Source organism: Pollicipes pollicipes, unplaced genomic scaffold (genome assembly GCF_011947565.3).
Source record: "Pollicipes pollicipes isolate AB1234 unplaced genomic scaffold, Ppol_2.1 Scaffold_7261;HRSCAF=8764_pilon_pilon_pilon, whole genome shotgun sequence".
Lineage (NCBI taxonomy): Eukaryota > Metazoa > Arthropoda > Thecostraca > Pollicipedomorpha > Pollicipedidae > Pollicipes > Pollicipes pollicipes.
This window is the reverse complement of record NW_023597054.1, coordinates 37,785,650-37,803,907: the sequence shown is the minus strand read 5'-3', so window position 1 is coordinate 37,803,907 and position 18,258 is coordinate 37,785,650. Positions and strand designations below refer to the sequence as shown.

Genomic DNA, 18,258 nt, shown 5'->3' with positions numbered 1-18,258 from the left:
ATATCTGACGCCATTGGCCGACAAATTATCTTAACGGTGGACACAGGACTCAATGTTAGGACGTTATTCTAATAGTAAGCTACGGGGTTAGGGGGTTGGCGGGGGTCAATCCCGTCGAATTCCAGGTGACAAAAACAAAATATTTGTATTTTATCGACCTTGCTGTCATGCCGATAATTGCACGTGGTTTCCATATCCCTGTGTAGTTTGTCTATTTTTTCGGTAGAACCAAGTTATTCTGTTAGGCCCTGGAGTGCAGAATGACGTCGGCTTCACACGCACACACACACACACACACACACACACACACACACACACACAAACACACACACACACACACACACACACACACACACACACACACACACACACACACACACACACACACACACACACACACACACGCACACGCACACGCACACGCACACGTGTGTGTGTGTGTGTGTGTGTGTGTGTGTGTGTGTGTGTGTGTGTGCGCGCGCACATGCACATGCATCTGCACACGCATACGCACATTTTCAGCCCGATCATTTAACATGACGTCCTTTCCGTCAGCTGGGGTTGCCTTTTTATATCAGTCGGTGTCAGCGTTTCACTGTCCTCATGTCCTGTTGTACTGCTTGTTATCCATAACAGTCTGCAGGAAATAAGCCAAGGCGATCAAGGTGATGTGGAATATAGCCACACCCCGGGCATGGAAGCGAGCTGAATTTGATTTTATTCGAGCTCCTTCGGTCTGTTTTGACTCTTTTAAAGAACGACATTCAGGAGAGAGATAACAGTGAAACGATGTTTTCACCCGCTGTCTGCAATCACAAAGCCCAACCTGTGTTTGGCGGGACGTGACGCCGTATGCATACAGACAGCGTCAGCGTGACGCCCGAACGCGACTGGGGGGTGGCCTGAACCGGAGCGCTGCCATCGGCTGGCCAAAATCACATCACCGTTAGGTTTTTTGTAGGTTCAGGGTGTGGCGCAGTGTGAACGAGATAATGGCTTTGACCTCGTATAACGATGGCAATTGACAATACCTGAACTCCTGGCGTTCTGCCAATCATTTGTCTCAAGCTATATGTCAGGATCATCGGGATATCCCGGTATCTTACCTTAAGGATGTTGCAGGACATGTCGACGCCTTCCTTGTCGCAACACGATGCGCATCACCGGTCTGTTCTGCCGCACGCGCCAGTTGACGAGATCCCGCTTGTTATCGGCAGATGCAGAGCACGAAGGCGCCGTTCGCCGAGGACGGCGTGCCGGTGCAGGACAAGGAGGCCCAGAAGGCGGTGCGTCGTGCCGAATGGCTGCTGGTTGCCACCGGGCTAGATCGCAGCTTTTTCCTAGCCCAGTTGGTAATCTTCGTGCTGCTGGTGCTCTCCTGTCTGGCCTAGACTTGACCTGGAGCCGAGCCGGACGCCGTGACCTGCTGGGGGTCGCCCAACGCGAGCTACGCCGCATCAGTGACGCGCAGCTCGCAGCCGGTTCTGCCAGCGAACGCGCTCGACGCCGCGCTCTGTCATCGCTCGCAGATCCTTTGTTCCGGAGGTAGACGTGCCGGGCGTACTCAGGCAGATGCTGTCTGCGCCTTGACTTGCGGTGTACGACATTCAGACGCCATTTCTATAATTAGTTAAGCATCGCGCTGCTCTAGGCAAGTTCTTTCAGTTTGAGAGCAGCTTCAACATGGCCATATGCAGGTGTTTTATGAGTATGAAGCGTTTGCTGGCATGCACCTCATTGCACTTAGCTTATTGTGAGAGAACATCAGGATATCTTACATCGACATTAACATTCGGTCGGCTTCAGTATCAGAATGCACGGTGCATATCCTGTTTAATACTGTTTTGGACAGGGGGTAGACGCCCATACTTCTCGTGTACTCTTTGTTCGACGTTTTTTACTGTCTGCAATACCGCGACAGACATCATGATCTGAAGGTCACTTGTAGTTGCCCGAAATCCTGTCTGTTATGTTCCGAACTAATCGTGATATTATTGATTCAGCTTAATCACGACGAATTTCGATTGTATGGACGCCGATTTTATCTACCCCCACTTTTTAGCACCTCACCTTAAAACGACGTGGTGCATTGCCCGCGGCAGTAACTATAGTGGTGTCTGGACTGCGTGCCCTCCCGCTTGATCAGACGATCCTCGGTCAACTGGCCGGATGGCAGGTATATTGACACTGAAGCAGAAATTGCAAGTCAGTGACGTCTATTCAGGGCTTAGATTGCCTCCTGTCGCCGGAGCGTGTGCTAGCCACGGCTGGCAGCACTCCCAGAGTGATTGTCGGGTGTTTTCACTTCAGATCTGTTTGGCCGCGAACATCGAAATCGTCTCATTACCGCGGCGTCCCGCTTAAGGGAGACCGCATTAAATATGAAATCATATATAATAACTAAATTGTGAATCACGAAATTAACGAGTATGTATATATATATATATATATATATATATATATATATATATATATATATATATACGTAACGAAATTGCTCGCTCTGTGCTGGCCAAAGGACGAATAACTGGACGCTTTCCTCACTTTCTGTCGACGGTATATTAGTGGGTGTTCTTTGATATAGCGGTAAATGGAAAGATGTTCGACAAGAGGCATTTATTAATATCTGATGTGTTGTATGCATACATTATGTGTGTTTGCTCTCTTACAATGGCAAATGTTAGTCCACAGCGAACAGTACTGCAATACTGTTTAGGGCTCGCATATCTGAGGAACCCCCAAATATAGACGTGCATCCGCCGAATAAAAGCCTGTTGGTTGTCTAGTAATAATTGGTGAAAGCCTAAACTGAAAAAGCCACCAATAAATGATACACCATAGGCAAAAACATTATCGTCCCCGCCGCAGCAACCATGTTCTATGTCACCAGCTGAATTCACCGAATGCGCCGAGCCTTTCTTACACAAGCTGCCGTGCTTTTGTCGTCAACAGTCATGCACGAAGCGGTAGAGAAGTACAACGTTATTAACGTCGTACAAAACACTCATACAAATTGTACTTCTGACCAAGATGCACGAAGTTTGCAAAATGAACCTGATTCAAATTGATTGATTTGACATTGTGAAAGAACTAGCCATCATTTTCCGTTTCTTTTTTAGGTGTGTATGCCCCGAACACTCAGTTTAAAAAGATGGTGCTCCTGCTCCAGTTAAAAAAAACGGAATCAGATATAAGCGCCAATTACTTGGACCGCTTTCACCTACCACAAGAGTTACAGGCATCTTTTTGTATTGTCTGGCCCTGGTCTCAGAATGTTTGATGAACTAGTTTGTAAGGTATCCGACTCGCAAGGATATGATCAGAAGTGCGTCTGAGAATGCATTTCAAAAGAACATTGCAGTTATGAATGCAAGTCGTGACGTGTAGCAGCAGAGCGTGATGGATCTTCTTACAAAGCAAATTTTGTTATGCAATGTATGATATCGATCGTGATTTTCTTAAGACAGCTGAAAACTGTTCGTATCAAGTGTCAAGTATGTTGCCCTCGTTCCTGTTTCTGACAGCTTACCTTGCCAGCTTTAACGCGGCTGGTACTAACGTTTTACCTGATGAACAAGACGATACAAATTTTATTTAACCCCGATGTGCTCACTGCATTATGACCTTCGCTGTCTGTTTAGCCGGAATACAAGGTAGGACAATTTAGGTATTACATATATGGCAATGAAAAGGGCAATAATTTGAAAGACAGGAAGTAGGAGTTGGACATTATCTCTTTCTTTCTCATCAAGGAATGCACATATATTTTCTGGCGGGTGAAACCGGCGCCAAGGTCACGTTTTACATGGCGGTGAGCTGGAGTGGGAGCACTCCTGAATATCAGTGCATGAATTTCGGACAGCACGGCAGTTGCTTAAACGCATCGACGAATCAATTGAGGCATTCAATGTCACTAGCGAAAGTATCCTTTGTGTACAGCTATACGTGCAGTGCTACGCACCCATATTTCACTGTCGTTCGATCAACGCGGTGCCTGCCTGCTACGGCACTACCTTTCATCGTGAAGGTGCACATTTGAGCTTCCGCATGGATTGATAACGGACTTCAAACTGCAATTAAAATGCCTCCGAGGCCCGTAGCCTATGAAATAGCCCCGGATGTCCGCGCCTAAGCGAGCAAGCGCGGCTGGATCAATGTCGGGATGACGTGATGACCGTCGGCAGCTCGCACGGTCCAGCTCCGCCGATCCTCTGTCGGCGGCGACGATAGGGGTACGCAGACGGGTGACACTCAGCCGCGTATCGCCCCTCCCCCCCCCCCCCGCCCTCTCCCCTCTCTCCCGGCGTTCCGGCGCGAGTCCGGCTGGCGACCGATCTTCGGCGGTGCTGCACCATGGCAAACCGCCAGCGCTAGTCACACGCCGCGCCAATGCTAGAACGCGGGATCTCAACGCGGAATGGAGGAGCTACTGGAAACAACGAGCGGGGATTAGAAGAGATTAAAAGCAAGCCTCTCGCATTACTGCATTCTGGGTAGGCGACGTTGAGCGTCAGCATGTGACTAAATCATATGGCACCAACGGTACGGTGGCGTGAAAACGCTGTTCTTTACGGGCTGTTTTGGATATGAAAATTTCGACAAACTGGATTTTTTTCGGCCTAGCACATTTAATGACGCATTTTCATAGTGACGTCACAGGTGACGTCACGTCTGCGTAGCCTTCTCCAGTAGCCTTGATAAGGAGAAGCAGCGGGCCCATAGTGTAACCCCGGCATGGCGTTATATAATATAATTTCGTATATACATTTATATTGAATGGAGCTCAACAACTAGCTTTCAAGAACACCGAGAAACAAGGTTTTGGAGCAGGAAAGCTGAGGCCACTAAAACCTATATTGTCGAGCATATATTGAATGAAAGCGATGAAAATGCAGCGAAACTTCCCCACATATTTTGCGTTTGCTTCTTTTATTTCTATGCATTCTTTTTTGTAAGCAGTTTATACGTCAACAGAGCCATCCAATGGTCATTAGATCGCCACGTGGTCCAGGGCCTTAAGATCGCATTTCGTTGGGGGCCTTGACTTTTCGGGCCGTGGACAAATCGCAGCTGAGCCAACGATCTTACGCCCGGTCCCCTTCTCTTTCTCCCACTTCCACCTTACTCTGCCGTAAAGACGTGGATCCCTACAAAATAGCACGTCGTGCTGATGAAAATCCCGCGGAATGCAGGCCTCCTTGAAGGATTTTGGACGATGCAGTATCTTCGATCTCATATCCAATTTCTGACTCGCTTTGCCACTCAGTCCTCAGATACCAAAGGAAAACATAAAAGCATAGGAACCTAAACGTACTCTTATAACCGTACCTAAGGCACCCACATAAGGAGAGAATGGGTATGCAATGTAACCATTGAGCGAATGAACATTAAGACCCAGATCTAGACTCAACTGCATTCACTTTGTACATTCAAACCTCATGTTTATCGTACCCCAGGTCGGTCAATCCTGTGCTCAATGCTTTCCTCAACAACTTCGGCAAAACTAGAGCTCTGACGGGAATCTACGACCACTAAACATTATTAGTAATTGCACACGCTCCTGGATATCCGTTCTGAAGGCAACGGGACCTAAACCATGTTAATTATACAGGTGCCGAGATTGCTAGTTTATTTCACGTCGTAACTTGTAAAAAGAACGACGTAAAACCGGAATCCCGGATGATCCCACGAGAATAGCCAATGCAGGGGATCAGAATTGGAGCAGACAGGTCTCGCGCTACGTCAACTGACACCTCCCATCATTTCTTGGAACACCGTCGGCTGTACTCTTTTAATGGCATAGCCTTTAAATGAGATGGTGCACTGTACTGGACGTCATCGACTTCTTCTGGCAATGGTACAGGTGGTCCTCGTACAATAATCCCGGCTAAACACTCGAAGACCTACAAATCGTGTATGGTTATGTGAACGGGATCATCAGCTTCAACATGCCATGCAAGTGTATTCAAATAGACAGAACACACCTTAGCAGACAGGAAACGACGACAGTTTAGGCGCATTCCGCCTAAACCAGACATAACACATTCCGTCCAAAGGACTTCTCTCACAAACACGGTAAAACAGTATTCACAAGCTGTCCAAGTGATTCATGCAGCCAAAAAGGAGACTGCACCAAGCACAGCGTACAGTTTCCCGTCCGCAGGCAAACACATCGTCATCGTAAAACCATCAAATACACCATAACATACCATCGTCACACATCATCGTATCAAGCCACCCCCGCTTCCATAGCCACAACGAAGACGAAGACTACTCAAGGTTAAATCGGACTCCTTCCCAGCCCTACGCACAACAGCAGCCTGAGCCGGCCGGCACCCGGTACAGGCATGCTGGGAGAGGCTGGGTGCCCCAAGATAAACATTGTAGGCTCCTGTGTGCACCACCTCTTTTCTTCAATACATGCACACACCAGATATCTTGCACACTTACCCAAGCATATTTAGGCTTAAATGCGTGCCATCACCTCAAACTCTGTATTTGGAGCGGCTAGAAAGGCCTCAGATGGTAAAGCCCCACTAAGCCTAACCTTGTAGCTACAGGTATTTACTGAAAGGCCGGGATATTTCCAGGACAAGGCATCTGATGAACATGCAATAATCATAATACTGAAATGAGAGAAAACAGCCTGCATGAGAACATTTCTATGGTGCGTTATCTGTTTAACTTTCCAACTTGCCCCTCCATGACCTCAACTTGACATGACATGTTCTGCGACCAGCGAGCACACGCTACCGTCCACGAAGTGGACAGGCTTTCCGCCTCTCCGGCCGGGGGACAGGGATGTGGCGGCCACGCTTTTCCGCTAGCCTAGTTGACGCTGCGCATAGAGCTCTGACAGGGGGGGGGGGGGCGACGGAGGACATGGCGGCGCACCAGTCAGTCATGAATGCCGACTGCGCCTTGTCCGATGTCGGATCATGCTTAGGGTGATCGTCCAGATCTTAAAAAATGGACTTCTGCATCTTGCCTAGCAGATCAGACATGGTGTTGTGCGCACCGGCCGTTGGGTTAGCCACAGGTGGTGGAGGGTTGGGTGGGGGGGGGGGGGACGCTGCGGACCACCGCGGGCGGCGACAGGCCAAACGATCTGACGTGACGGACGATCCACAAAATCATCGCCATCGCTGTCGTCATCGACTCGGTCCCTTGGGTTCTCCGTGAAGGGCTGAAGGGCTGGCGTCTCGGCGGCCTTCCTGACGGTCCTGGCGTCGGCTCTATGGCGGGGCTGGCCTCCTGCCCTCAGGGTGGCAAATTATCCAGATGGTGTATCACGTCGTCCTGCCAAGAAAGAACAGCCCAATGATCCTTTGAAAATCGGCTGATGTCTTTGGAAGAAGGTAATGTGCGTCCTCCCAAAATTATGTGCAATCTACAGAGACGACTGACTTTATCATGGCTGACTTGGTGTCTGACCAACTATTTCAGCGTGACCCTGTTTGTGAGCTGTCATTTTTTTTAAATTTCAACGCCCTGAAAACGTTTAAGTCTCCCACGGTTTCTCAACATGTCTTGACCTGTCATAAACACCTGCTGCAAGTATTCTTCGCACAATGTAGTGCAGCTTATGTGAGGCACACGGACGGTGGAACAATGACCAGAGTACTGATGTCCTGTAGCAAATCACCTTGAAACCTCACACACGGCACGGGACTTCAAAACCTTTCATTCTAGTTGTACTTTGGGCAACCCTTTCTACGCACGGGGTATCCGGTGCTAGGATACAGTAGCGAAATGTACTGCTATGCTGATGCTCCTGGGACATGTATTTCTAACCACATGCTTGGTTGTGGTCATCAAGATATTTTGGCTGAGCCATCTGCATCTCCTGTAGCCATAATCTTTAGTACCAGGCATCAGGCATTAGAATGTGGGAGCTGGAATGATTGTTTATTTTCGGTGTCTATTGTCAGGGTCTCCACAGATTTGGAAAGTTCCCTTTTTTACTGTCTACAAGTCAATGGTTACATCTAAATTGTAACTAGGCATGTGAGACCACAAGTACTCATTTGAAAGCATGTTAAAAGCATGCTGGGGCCATGAGCATGTTAAACTTGAGTCTTTGTGAACCAAAGCCAGAACACTTTTTCATAGCAGTCAGTGATGTTTGATTATTCAAGCACGCAGGTCAAAATTATGAAATATAGATGTCATCACTGCTTGCGCTCATTTAACATGATCAGCAAAAATTCAATGCACTATGTTTCTTGAAAAGTATAGATGCTGGAACATAGTCTTGTTATGTTCTATCTTATTGCACATGTACTACTAGTTATTTGTGAGAGAAAATTATTTAAATGTAACAGATGATAACATCAATATAAACCCCGATTGCACAAAACACACAGAACATTGACATGCCTGGGGTAAGGGTAGATTATGTACCGCAAGGCAGTGGCATCATGAGAACAATTTCAGCACATACCCTTCAAATCCATGAGCTCATAGTTTAGCACGCAGGTGCCACCAACTCCAATGGTAAGAAAGTAAATGCTTCAAGGAATCATGATATCACCAAGGTAGCTTCAGGTGGACAAATGCTGAAAAATATTTTTACACAGCAATAATTTGTAAATTCAGTGTGATTTGGCCTGGCTGGAGTTTCACATTCCAATGTGAAGATCCAAGCATGGATGTCCTGTAGGTGTCCAGCAAAACAATTATTTTTTCTGACTGGGTACAGACATTTTGTGTTACGGTGTCTTCAGTTAGTAAACCTATGCATCACTTCCCATCACTGTACACTTTGTACTTTGTCACTTTGTACACTTCTTTGCTAAATTCACTACCAGATTAATTAAAATAGTCAATTTTCCATCAAAACAGCAGTATGTAAAGAAAAAGGAACACTACTGTATATTGCAATATAATGTACAATATAATACAAGGAAAATTACTGGGTATGCACTTCGAACTCCGGGCGGTTATACACATGGCCAATCCAAATGTTATAACACACAATAACTGTGTAAAACCAGACTCAATCTACCCGATTACACCCAAAACTTACCTCTGTGAGCATGATCAGACTGCAAGGGCTGCCCCACGCGAGGGGTGATCAGACAATAGCAGCACCACTAAATCCAAAGAAAGACCCACACAAAATGCAAACACCCCCAAGCCCCATAGTAATGCTGTGATGCCAAAGTCCAACCTAGGTTATAGAAATGCGTTCTCAGTACGTGACTTGTGCGCCGGCAATGTGGTGAAATATGACGAACCAAACGGAATCGGTCAGCACTATTCCTCACGTTGTTTACATGGGTTGCCTAGAAACGCATGTACGAAAATATATATGCGCCCAGTATTCCTGCGCAATGGAAGAGGAACCGGATTCGCAACGCCACAAGGACTGATGAATGCTGATTGGTCCGTCTTCCCCGCGCCCACTTGCATTCCCGCCGAGCACCGTGCGGTGCACGTACGCTCCAAATATGTGGTGAGATACGCAACGCAGGAAAGGGTGCATTTTCTTACCCGGCTGCTGCTACTTTGAACCAAATCCGTCAATACGGTCATGGGGTGTAGTGGGAAGAACGTACCGCAAATCTGTGATCACAGTATGTGATTAGTGATCGTAGCGCTTACGGTGGAAGCAAGGGGTGGGCATGAGTGTAAGCTCTCGCGCCTGCATGTAAGAACACGCGGACGTCAATTGCTTCTGCGTTAAATGTCAAAATAACAGCCACTGGTCTTTCATTACATTTGTTATGTAATTGCGTTGCTCATGTTATGCCTATGGCTAACGTGTTTCATAGTAAGGTTCCTATATGACCATACACGGGTGTCTATTTGTATTTTGGGTGGGCCACTGCCCCCCATGTCTGATTTCCCCCCCCCCCCTCCAACAGTGAGTTTGCCCCCAGCCTTCTACAGCCAAAATTCATACAAGGCAGTTCAAAGGGGAAATTAAAATCATTTTAATTTTAAAGACGGTTCGGACTAATTATTTCGCAGGTAAAAGAGCAAAGAAAATGAAAACTGCGACGTCATGTGCCAAGCAGTGCTTGTTGAGTGAACCCGGTCCCCTTCCGCTCGTGAAAACCCAGTTCAACGGAAGCATTTTGTGGCGAAAGGTTAACCTCGGAGCGCAGAGAGGGGCGACGTGGAATCTGACCGCTCGGTGAATACCTCCAAAATTTAAAACAAACAGTTTCGAGCCTACAGGGCGTTTAAGTCAACAATGCAGTCAAAGCCTGACCGTAAAAATTGGCACGAATGCGCTACTAACATATTCTCAGCAAAGGATTGCTCTCGACAACCGTGGTGGCGTTTGTGTAATTTCAACTTCTCCAGCTTTGGTGGGCCAGAGAAACGTCCTTACAGTTACGCCACGGAGTCCAATAAATCCACAGCACGCATAAACTGCTTTTGTTATTAGACTTTTCCTGATTTGTCAAGCTTTTCAGGTTTGTTCTGACTGGATACATCAGTGTTGGAGAAAGGCTGCGATTTATTTATATACTACAGTTTGGTCGGCCAAACTTGGTAAAATGTTTATCTGCTGGCGCAGAAAATTTGGGTCTATCTACCAGGACTCAAACTGGGATCTGAAGTGACGCTTGAGATCCAAAGCTTGAGTAGCTGATTACCAAACAGCCCTTCACAAAGATTGATATACCCAGCCAGGGAACCACCTGCCACATTTACCAATCACCGACATAAAAACATAAAAAGCGGTTGAAAGCGCGATAAGTTCATTAAGCTCTTGTGGTGTAATGGTTGGCATACTAGATCGGGATGCTCCGCTGGTGTAGTGGTTAGGACGCCCGGCTCTGGGGCTGCTGGTCTTGGATTCATGCCCATGCCACGCCACCACCGCATCCCGCATGACACCTCATACATACAGGCATCCGTCTCGTAATAGCCCTGACAGTCGTTGAGACATAGAGCCCAGCTTATTACCGTACTGCATTGGCATTTCAGAGATCCGGGCTCTAACAAAGCTAGAGAAGAGCTAGGTAAAGGCAAGCCGAAGTTACAACAAAGACCCTATGAACGTACTTTGTGCAGCTGCCGTGTTTAAAATGGCCATTTGTGGAATACCTTGCCTGCAGAAAGTTGCATCACCAGGACAAACCAAATGGCGTATAAGCCTTTAGCTATAACTGGCGTATATAACTTTAGAATACCGAATAATGGTTTCTGTTAAAAACCATCTTGAGATATGCCACCTACGTCACTTCATCTTGTAAGCTGACGCTTTGTTTACATCTGTATTTGGTCAGCTGACGTTTCTCGTATAATCAATTTGGAAAAAGCAGGTTATGGATGGTAGCATCCATTTAAGAAATTTATTATTTTCAAAAAAATTTTGTAACGAAAAATAGGTGCGACGCGTTTTTCTTTTAAAAAACGAGTGAAGTTGCGAGCAGATTTATCACTCATTTGTGCCAGCTGATGTCTTGTCTACATTTGGGCGGTGGCCGCCTCTGGGCGAAAAGATGCCACTCCCTCAAAGATTTGCTGCAAAGCGACCAGATTACATGCCTTTTCTCATTGTGCTCCGACGCAAATCCTGCTGCAACTACAATTGACACGCAAAATAACGTAGTACGCACAGAAGTAACATTCGTGGTGGGTGTTAGTGCTATCGATACGAAGTACATGAAGTTTGACCATGTTTGAAAGTAGCATTGAGCTGGGGAAAGTAAATATAAAAAGCTAATGCATAACCAAATTATATGCATTGAACGCGATCTTTCGGAATAATCGTCGTCCCGTCCTCAGCCTTGCCCAGACAATGAGAAAACAGATTCAGGTACGCATTAATAAAAACTACATTTCAACCGCCGACAAATAATGAAAATTGTTCCAATAAAGCTCATGCTGTGCACTCACAGCTCGATACGATTAATTGCATGTTTCTGAATTTAACTACATCGATTAAACTGTCACCGCGCATGCCCCTTGAACATGCGCATAGTCTGCCACATTTCGACATGGATACGACAGCGACGCATGCGGCATATCGTGACACTTAAACTAGATGACGCATGCGGCATATCGTGACACTTAAACTAGATGACGCATGCGGCATATCGTGACACTTAAACTAGATGACGCATGCGGCATATCGTGACACTTAAACTAGATGACGCACGCGTTAAATTGGCTTGACCCGAAGTCAGCTATTGCGCCCGGATTACACGTTACACGAAGCACAGCTCTGTTTCGGCTTTAGCCCTATCATTTAAACACTAGATATGCACTCGCTATCGGTACTGCGATTTTGTACTCAAAAGTTTTGTCACTGGTCGTTCTGGAAATGGAAATACCCTCCGTAATCTTACCTTTTTTCTCAAGTTTGCCTCATAACCTAAAATGCACCCTTACTCCCATATGATGCAATGACCTATGCACAGAACGTGCTTAAATGAGCCAAAGTGCTTGACATTTGCGTTTCCTATCGCTCTCTGGTGTTCACCCCTCTGGTTTTAAAGCTTCTGCATGCCTTTCCACATAAACCTTTGTGAACTCACACTTGTATCTGTATATTACTCCTGTTCTTTGGCCCATGTTTGACTTGTCTGTGGGCTAAAGCACGCAACTTCTAAGGTTTGCACACGGTTTGGGGGCTACACGTGCGTGTGATTTTACAAGCCGCGTTATCCCCTGAAATACTCGCTCCGCATAACAAGTCGGGCCGATTGTCTTTTGATGCGTTTTGTGTTCTTTGGTGATTAAGTTTTTGAACTTTTCCAACGCGTTTCGGTTAGCTATCAAATTTCAAAGCTTGTGCAATGTACCTATCTTCGCTCCTTTTTTGTCGGGGCTTGATGAAATATTTGTGCTCTTTGTACAAGCGATCTAACCACTGACTCTTTGTGTTAATTGTTGCAATGTGACCTCAAGTCCAAATTGTGATCCATGTGTGCTGCCTTTCTTAACACAAAGTGTGCAAGGTACGGTCTCCTGATCGTGACATTAAAGTGTCGAGGAAAGCAAGAGAGTCATTTCGCCTCAATCTCTTTAGTGAATCTGATCCTTGAGCACGCGTTGTTCGAGTGCTCGAAGAGCTCTGAAACACGATGCTCTTTTAACGCGATAAACGTGTCATCTACATACCTCCTCCATAACTTGACCTCATCAGGAGAGTTGTTCGATGTTTATCGTACCAGATTCTCCTCAAACGAATCGGCTACCACCACGCAGGCACCGCCACGCGTAATGATATGACCCTTCCCTTCCAACATTTGTTTAAGTCGCGAGGTAAAAAGAATGAAATGATACAAAGACGACTTGAAGGCAGGACTAGAGGACAATCATTTTCATGTCCCGGAAATAAAGGTCAAAAATATCAGATTGTGAGTACGAAAACCTTAAGAAAGACAAACATTCAAATTTCGAGGGAATGCCTCAGAAATGAATCCGACCACCGAAATGAGCCAACAACAGAAGAGGAACCAGATGACCGACGACAAGACGCCTCAGATGTTGTGAATTTTCTACATCCAGACACATCGCACATCTACTCAAAACTGCAAACGATGAAATTAACACCTTATCTTCGTCTTGACAACAGCAGCACACTGCACTGAGCAACCGTCCACAAGAGAAAACCAATTCAGTTGTCACCTTTACAGCGAACATTAAGTCTGGCTCGTCACCAACGACATCACCATTGCAACAAGCAAAGGATAGAAGGGTAGTAAACTTGGCTGATGTACCCCTATCCGTAGCCAGTTTCTCAAAGCAAAAGTGCAACCTTACACGAAGTATTACGGCGTACTTTCGATTTTATAAACTACACATTAACCCAGTTTCTGAAAGCCGTCACGTGACCTTTGTCATGTTTTGTAATTTGGCAGTGACGTAAATTTGTGCGTCCCGTTGCCAGGACAACGACCACCATACTTAACATCAAGGCTACAAGAGAAGGCTATGCCGGCGTGACGTCACTATGGGACTAAATTTTGGTAGCCCGCAGTATGGCTTTTGGCTGATACTACGAAAAGGTTGGTAGACACTACGCGCACGACTAAAAATAGCGATTTCGCCATTGAAGTGGATGGCAGCCCTGTCCTTCATCCTTATTTTCATGTTATGTGAGCAGATAATGCAATTTTTCATTTCAAACATTCTTAAGACGATTAAGTACTAGGATCTGATTCCAAAAATAAATCCTACTAACACACGGTTTCTAGCTCCAGCACCCGCGCCACACTCGTCAAGGCCAACGTGCGTGGATTTCTGATGTATTGCGTTTTGTAAAAAGGGCATTTATGTCTAAATGAATAGATAACATATGCGTTGTTTTCATTGAATCAATTAATGGGAAATGATGATGCATAGGTCTTCGTACTGCAGTATCTATTTGAAAGTCATTGTGAAAGTCAACGTAAAAAAGGTAACGTGAGGCGGGCAGGTGCCGAGAGTTTCGCTGTTGGTCTTCGTTAACTTGCATATCTATAATGTCGGATGGGTCAGATAAAAAGGTGCGCATAGAATAATACCCCACCGCCCTAAGATATCCCTATTAAACTATTTCTGAGCTGAGATATGGACCTCGACTCTATGACTGGCAAAAATTGCAAAACTTGCCAAAAATCGGCCCATTTTACGGGAAAATTCTGCTATCTTGAACTGAAATGACGCACGCTGTATTTAACCCCGCCTTTCCCCGTGGTGCACAACTTACTACCCCCCTAAAAGGCAGGACAACCCTACATCCACCCTGACAACACTCCCCCTTAGGCTACAGGATGTGCATTGCAACTTCTCAATGCGCGTCTCAGGGTGCTACCAGCCGGTTTGACTCCATTTCCGTCCTATGTTGTTATTGTTGTTACATGTTGTACTCTTTTACGCAGACTGCTTCCAAGCCCTTCCGGCTAGAGTTCTTCGGGATAAATCACTGGTGAATGGGTACCCCATCTGTCTGTCGGGGGCAGGCTGGAGACGCATTTCAGCAATAATGTTGTGGCTGTGGTGCAAACCAACGCCATTTCCCAGCTGAAAATGCTTCATTGAATTTGCTAAGTCGAAACACATTTGGGTTATGGAAATATTTACGTCAAACCAGCCCCTAAAGAGCAGTGCTTTCGCACCGTCAGAGCGTTGGCACCATGACTAAGTGCCATGATGATGTCGCAGCATCGCCACCCAGAATGCAGTACTGCTTGGCTTAACAACATAATGCTGGCAGCCATAAACATGCTTTATGTTTTGAGCATGTGTTACCTTAATCCGATCTGCCTTAGATTAAGACAAAATGATATATAGATAAAACGGTAGCATTGGCCTTATTCCTCGGGAAAACCGGGAGAATAGAGGTATATTTAGGTTGACATTTCGGCAACATGCATTTCTCAAAACAATAGCAGAAGTGAATTCACTTCTGCTATTGATTTGAAAAAGGCATGTTGCCGAAATATCAACCTGACTATATCTCTAATCTCCTGCAGTCATTCTCACAGAGAGTTGTCACAAATGGTTTGTGTTTGTGAGTTGTAATTTATAATTTACTAGCTATAACTTGCAACTGTTTCATCCAAACAGCGCGGGTTGTAGAGTTGTAGTTGTAAAACTCTGCACCGTGTGTAATTTGTTGCCGCCAATCATCGGCCTTGCCAAGGACGTATGAGAAGTACGCCTGACCAGCTTTTTAGTACCCCATACGCCCAACGTTGACGTGACGTCATTGGAGTCTTGCCGCAGGGAGAGCGGCGCGCAGCCTCGCACGACGCATATTCCGATCTGGATATTTGCGTTTCCGTTAGCAACAGCTGCATTGCATGCCAAATTTGCTGAGAAAAGCTATCCGTTCTTCTTTCCGTCTCTAAAAATACGTTACGTCATCAAGCGATTAGTTCGGCGTAAATTCAGTAAACCTAACCTAAATAGCGTCGCCCATACTAAGCGGGACGTTGGTGTCAATGCATGCAGTCAGGCTCACGCTCACGCTCAGGCTCATGGGCTCACTGTTTTCGCTGTCCCCGCTTCTTCCGGCGCCGCTTTCCGTATCACCCATGTGCACGTGCCCAGGGTCGCACCCAGAATCTTGGTGGAGCAGGAGTGACACAGGGCTTCATGAAAGGCCCCTGGTGAAAGTTCCTGAGTTTTGAGAGGACCCAAAGTTTTCTTTCCTTTCGTTTCTGTTTTGTCCAGTTATTCCGACGGACGTGTTCATGAAGGGGCCATGGAATGGACATTGACACCACATACTTGTTTCGTTCAGGTGGCGCCGTCAGTAAAACGCTGGGGGCCACAGAACACTTATGGTGCGACATTCTGGTGACACGGGCGCCGGGCCTCATGATCGATTCAGAGGCCCTCTGAGGGAACACTGATCTCCTTTATGACGCCGGCCGTCCTCTGACGGGAGCAGTAAGTGCGACTCGGAGCAGAGGCTTTCAGTGGCGCACAATAATTTGCTGCAGGTACCTGGGATCTACTAAATGACACAGGGACCACTTTTAACAAAATCGGGCCCCTGAGCAAAATGGAGCAAGGTCGTTTGTTGGTTATTGGGCCCACTGTCCGACACGTTACCATTCCATTGTGTCAATCAATACGGATCCTATCAGTGCCCTTTTTCCTATCTCCGTTTATTGTCGGGGGCCCGAACAATGCAAGAGGCCCGCTAACATTCCAGGTCCCGTCACTGTCCCTTTCCAGCAAACGGGCCCGTTGCCGACTCAGGTTCCCTTGCTGACACAGGATCCCTTGTCAGGCACTGTGGCCCCATAATAAGACACAGTGACTTTTTTCCATTTGTGTTTAGCTAGCCTCAGCGCCCACTTCTTGTCATTAGTTCGTACCAACAGCAGGGGCGCAATCAAGATTTTCTTAAGAGGGGGGGGGGCAGACCTCGGCGAGAATGCATGACGGCAATTTTAAATTTTCTTTTAGATCTTATTAGATTGATCTTACCAGAATTATATATAGATATATATATATATATATATATATATATATATATATATATATATATATATATATGTTAAGATTAGATCAATTTTAAATTATCTTTGAGATCTTAGAAAAATATGAATATCACGGGGACCTTCTTCAGACTTTACCTGCGGTTGATGACCGTACTACTAAAATAAAGGACTATTCCGTGCCACCAACCTGAAAATAACTACCGTACATCAAAATCAAGTGGCCTAAAAGCCGGGGAGAAATGTATTTGGGGCGAAGTTAGTCCCACAATTCCTCAAATGGGCGTAATGTTGCTGAATAAGTTGTTGCGGGGGGGGGGGAATGCCTCACCCTATCACAAAATATGCATTTCACCTGGGTCCTGGGCTCATCCCCAATCACTTAGAAAAATTGGCACCCGCCCTGCTTACGGGATAATATAAACACTAACCGAAACATCACTACCCCACTTGATGCTTCGAATCAAGTTTTTAATATTTTTAATAACCATGCCTCCAACCGCTTTGAATGTTACATTTACCCTATGTTTCCGCTACCCCAAGGCGATGGGGCCAGCAGCGACGGGGCCAATGACACATTAGGTACCAGTGACGTCATTGCCCAGTGCTGAGTCGCACGGGATTCCACCAGTAGGAAATCCAATGATGGCCCCTTCCCCACCAGTGTTTCACCCGCCAGCTGACATTGCTAATGTCCGACGGGCGCAGAAAAAGACAAATTAGGCTATAGATCATCATAAATACCGCCGGTTTGTACACAAAAACAAAAGAAATGTATCGGAACTGTTAAGGAACAGAACATTAGGTTCCACAATACCAGCAATCAAGTACATTTGCCATTGTATTCACCGTACGTCCTACAGTTGTAAGCAGAAGAAAGCAAACAGAATATTTGCACTGCCATGCAACCAGCGAAACAGCGACTCAATGAACCAGTATAATACTAGTGCTATGTCACCGTGGTAGACACCTATATTCCACTCACAGACATGAAATCCATGCATCGTTCACACCTGGCGATAGCTGTCCCTGTTTGGCGTCAAGGTGAATGTCATCGCATGCCCGCAGTTTGATAGGATGAGTGTATCATGATGTTACTGGCGTACCCCTGAGACCGCCCCTGCTCGCGCCGCCAGTGCTGCTGCACTTTGGTACGCCGCGGCCCCGAATGGCGGTGTACTGCCTGGGGCGCCACCCGCCGGAGTCGGCGCCGCCCGCTCGCTTCGCGGGATAAGACAGTTGCCGTTTAGCAGCGCTCGTGTCTGGTCTGGGCAGACAACACGTAGACTTGAATATGGCGCAGCCGCAATGAACCTAGAGTAAGCTTAAGCAAGCATAAGCAGCACATTAATTT

General features: G+C 46.4%; 1 protein-coding gene across 1 annotated transcript in view; it reads left to right on the top strand.

Moving 5' to 3' along the window:
- The window catches only part of LOC119112402 (acetylcholine receptor subunit beta-type acr-2), a 79,053-nt gene extending 76,630 nt beyond the window's left edge, over window positions 1-2,423 (top strand). The window contains exon 9 of the mRNA XM_037236584.1: window positions 1,218-2,423. Within this exon, the coding sequence (XP_037092479.1) occupies window positions 1,218-1,391 (174 nt within the window). The 3' untranslated portion in view covers window positions 1,392-2,423. The remainder of the gene's footprint in view (window positions 1-1,217) is intronic.
- Window positions 2,424-18,258: the final 15,835 nt, after the last annotated feature.